We start from the raw sequence: 4,259 nt of genomic DNA on the forward strand, positions 1-4,259 counted from the left end.
GACCACCACTGACCCAACTGTTGACCACCACTGACCCAACTGTTAACCACCACCACTGACCCAACTGTTGACCACCACTGACCCAACTGTTGACCACCACCACTGACCCAACTGTTGACCACCACCACTGACCCAACTGTTAACCACCACTGACCCAACTATTGACCACCACCACTGACCTAACTATTGACCACCACTGACCCAACTGTTAACCACCACTGACCCAACTGTTAACCACCACTGACCCAACTGTTGACCACCACTGACCCAACTGTTGACCACCACTGACCCAACTGTTGACCACCACCACTGACCCAACTGTTGACCACCACCACTGACCCAACTGTTGACCACCACCACTGACCCAACTGTTGACCACCACCACTGACCCAACTGTTGACCACCACCACTGACCCAACTGTTAACCACCACTGACCCAACTGTTAACCACCACTGACCCAACTGTTAACCACCACTGACCCAACTGTTGACCACCACCACTGACCCAACTGTTGACCACCACCACTGACCCAACTGTTGACCACCACTGACCCAACTGTTGACCACCACCACTGACCCAACTGTTGACCACCACTGACCCAACTGTTGACCACCACCACTGACCCAGCTGTTGACCACCACTGACCCAGCTGTTGACCACCACCACTGACCCAACTGTTAACCACCACTGACCCAACTGTTGACCACCACTGACCCAACTGTTGACCACCACCACTGACCCAACTGTTGACCACCACTGACCCAACTGTTGACCACCACCACTGACCCAACTGTTGACCACCACTGACCCAACTGTTGACCACCACTGACCCAACTGTTGACCACCACTGACCCAACTGTTGACCACCACCACTGACCCAACTGTTGACCACCACCACTGACCCAACTGTTGACCACCACTGACCCAACTGTTGACCACCACCACTGACCCAACTGTTGACCACCACTGACCCAACTGTTGACCACCACTGACCCAACTGTTGACCACCACTGACCCAACTGTTGACCACCACCACTGACCCAACTGTTGACCACCACCACTGACCCAACTGTTGACCACCACCACTGACCCAACTGTTGACCACCACCACTGACCCAACTGTTGACCACCACTGACCCAACTGTTGACCACCACTGACCCAACTGTTGACCACCACTGACCCAACTGTTGACCACCACCACTGACCCAACTGTTGACCACCACCACTGACCCAACTGTTGACCACCACCACTGACCCAACTGTTGACCACCACCACTGACCCAACTGTTGACCACCACTGACCCAACTGTTGACCACCACTGACCCAACTGTTGACCACCACCACTGACCCAACTGTTGACCACCACTGACCCAACTGTTGACCACCACTGACCCAACTGTTGACCACCACTGACCCAACTGTTGACCACCACCACTGACCCAACTGTTGACCACCACCACTGACCCAACTGTTGACCACCACTGACCCAACTGTTGACCACCACCACTGACCCAACTGTTGACCACCACTGACCCAACTGTTGACCACCACCACTGACCCAACTGTTGACCACCACTGACCCAACTGTTGACCACCACCACTGACCCAACTGTTGGCCACCACTGACCCAACTGTTGACCACCACTGACCCAACTGTTGACCACCACTGACCCAACTGTTGACCACCACTGACCCAACTGTTGACCACCACTGACCCAACTGTTGACCACCACCACTGACCCAACTGTTGACCACCACTGACCCAACTGTTGACCACCACCACTGACCCAACTGTTGACCACCACCACTGACCCAACTGTTGACCACCACTGACCCAACTGTTGACCACCACCACTGACCCAACTGTTGACCACCACCACTGACCCAACTGTTGACCACCACTGACCCAACTGTTGACCACCACCACTGACCCAGCTGTTAACCACCACTGACCCAACTGTTAACCACCACTGACCCAACTGTTAACCACCACTGACCCAACTGTTGACCACCACTGACCCAGCTGTTAACCACCACTGACCCAGCTGTTAACCACCACTGACCCAACTGTTAACCACCACTGACCCAACTGTTAACAAGTACCAAACATTCTCATAACTCAATACGCAAGGAAATTATTCACTGGAATTCTCATATATAAAAACCAAATTCAATATATGTCTTGAGAGTGTAAAATATTGGAGTTTAATAAAGCAACCAATAATGTGTGGGATAAGAATGATGGTCCGGACTTAATGAACTCTTCCACTCAATGTTTTCATCTTTTGGCGGGAAGAAAAACAGCTGAGCACCACCCCGGTATTGTGACCCAGACCCCGCTAATACCACACACCCTGATTTATACCACTTCCGATCGTGTTTATATAAACATTTTGGGCAATTATTAGTAATAAAAGTAAGTAGACAATTATTTAATTTATTTATATTTTTTTGTGCCAAAGGAGTTAATTTTGAAGTTAAAAATGTTAAGATAATTTTTTACGAAGTTGTCTGAAGCTGGAGAGAAAACTGTTATTAATGTTAGTCTTATATTCCTGACCATTTCTAAACAGTATGTTGAGGTGTATACTTGCTGGGGTTCGCATCCCACCAACGTCTCGTCTTGCAACTCATCAAACGAGTTAGTTAAGATTGTCAACAGTTATCTGAAATCTGCTAGAGATAACAGCCAGTGGTAGTTAACGACTACCAGAAGATGACCAGGTTAATTGGCTCCAGTCATGAGCACAGTCAACCACAGTAACACCGTGGGAGTCAACCACTTTAGTATCCTGGTGGCACTCATTCAGGGGGTCCACAACACCAGTGCCAACATGGTGCAGGAGGAAAACAGTGCCAACATGGTGCAGGAGGAAAACAGTGCCAACATGGTGCAGGAGGAAAACAGTGCCAACATGGTGCAGGAGGAAAACACTGCCAACATGGTGCAGGAGGAAAACAGTGCCAACATGGTGCAGGAGGAAAACAGTGCCAACATGGTGCAGGAGGAAAACAGTGCCAACATGGTGCAGGAGGAAAACAGTGCCAACATGGTGCAGGAGGAAAACAGTGCCAACATGGTGCAGGAGGAAAACAGTGCCAACATGGTGCAGGAGGAAAACAGTGCCAACATGGTGCAGGATGAAAACAGTGCCAACATGGTGCAGGAGGAAAACAGTGCCAACATGGTGCAGGAGGAAAACAGTGCCAACATGGTGCAGGAGGAAAACAGTGCCAACATGGTGCAGGAGGAAAACAGTGCCAACATGGTGCAGGAGGAAAACAGTGCCAACATGGTGCAGGAGGAAAACAGTGCCAACATGGTGCAGGAGGAAAACAGTGCCAACATGGTGCAGGAGGAAAACAGTGCCAACATGGTGCAGGAGGAAAACAGTGCCAACATGGTGCAGGAGGAAAACAGTGCCAACATGGTGCAGGAGGAAAACAGTGCCAACATGGTGCAGGAGGAAAACAGTGCCAACATGGTGCAGGAGGAAAACAGTGCCAACATGGTGCAGGAGGAAAACAGTGCCAACATTGGCATTTAAGAACCGTCAGGCCGTCGAGATCGGGTCACCAACCAAGGCGATGATTGTCCCCGTCGCTGCCAACGTCGGGGCCACAGTTCTACGGGTGAGAGTGTGCGCCTCCCCCCCCCCCCCAAACACCCGGGCGACAAAACTGAAGATGTACAAAAGAACAATCAAGAACAGCATAAAGTCGGACGGAAATGACAATTAGAAAGGAGAACAAGGGGAGAAACAAGTTACATAAGGAAGAGGAAAAGATTCCCAGCATCATATAGTGAGGACAGCAGCAGGAGTATAAGGCTATAAAAAGACAGAGGATTGTCCCATTGAGCATCACACACCCCGGCACCCGCGCCCCGCGCCCCCTCACGACGACAACGGGCTGGGAAGAGAGATGGTTATGAGGATTGAGTTGCGGCTCTTTGGTCCCGCCGCTCAACCATCCATCTACTGCTAAACAGGGTTCTGACTTTTTTGAGGTCTATCCCGCCAAACACACACCGAAACTAAGACGTTGGTACAACGTTCGAACAAGTTTTAACACTTCCTAACCAGTTATAACAACCAATATAGCAAGTTGTAACAATGTTCTAATACGTCATAAACACGGTAAGCCAAGATGTAACAACTTTATTACAAGTTGTAACAGGCGGAAAATAGAGACAGTTTCGGTTTGTGTTTCTAGGGATCATATCCACACTTGAAACTGTGTATGGAGTCAGCCTC

General features: G+C 50.1%; 1 protein-coding gene across 1 annotated transcript; it reads left to right on the forward strand.

Annotated features, from left to right (window-relative positions):
• Window positions 1–2,837: 2,837 nt before the first annotated feature.
• On the forward strand, window positions 2,838–3,551 carry LOC138357064 (uncharacterized protein MAL13P1.336-like). The gene has a single exon (XM_069313608.1). The coding sequence runs from the start codon at window positions 2,838–2,840 to the stop codon at window positions 3,549–3,551; it is 714 nt and encodes a 237-aa protein (XP_069169709.1).
• Window positions 3,552–4,259: the final 708 nt, after the last annotated feature.

This window comes from Procambarus clarkii, chromosome 75 (genome assembly GCF_040958095.1).
Source record: "Procambarus clarkii isolate CNS0578487 chromosome 75, FALCON_Pclarkii_2.0, whole genome shotgun sequence".
In the NCBI taxonomy this organism is placed as follows: Eukaryota; Metazoa; Arthropoda; class Malacostraca; order Decapoda; family Cambaridae; genus Procambarus; species Procambarus clarkii.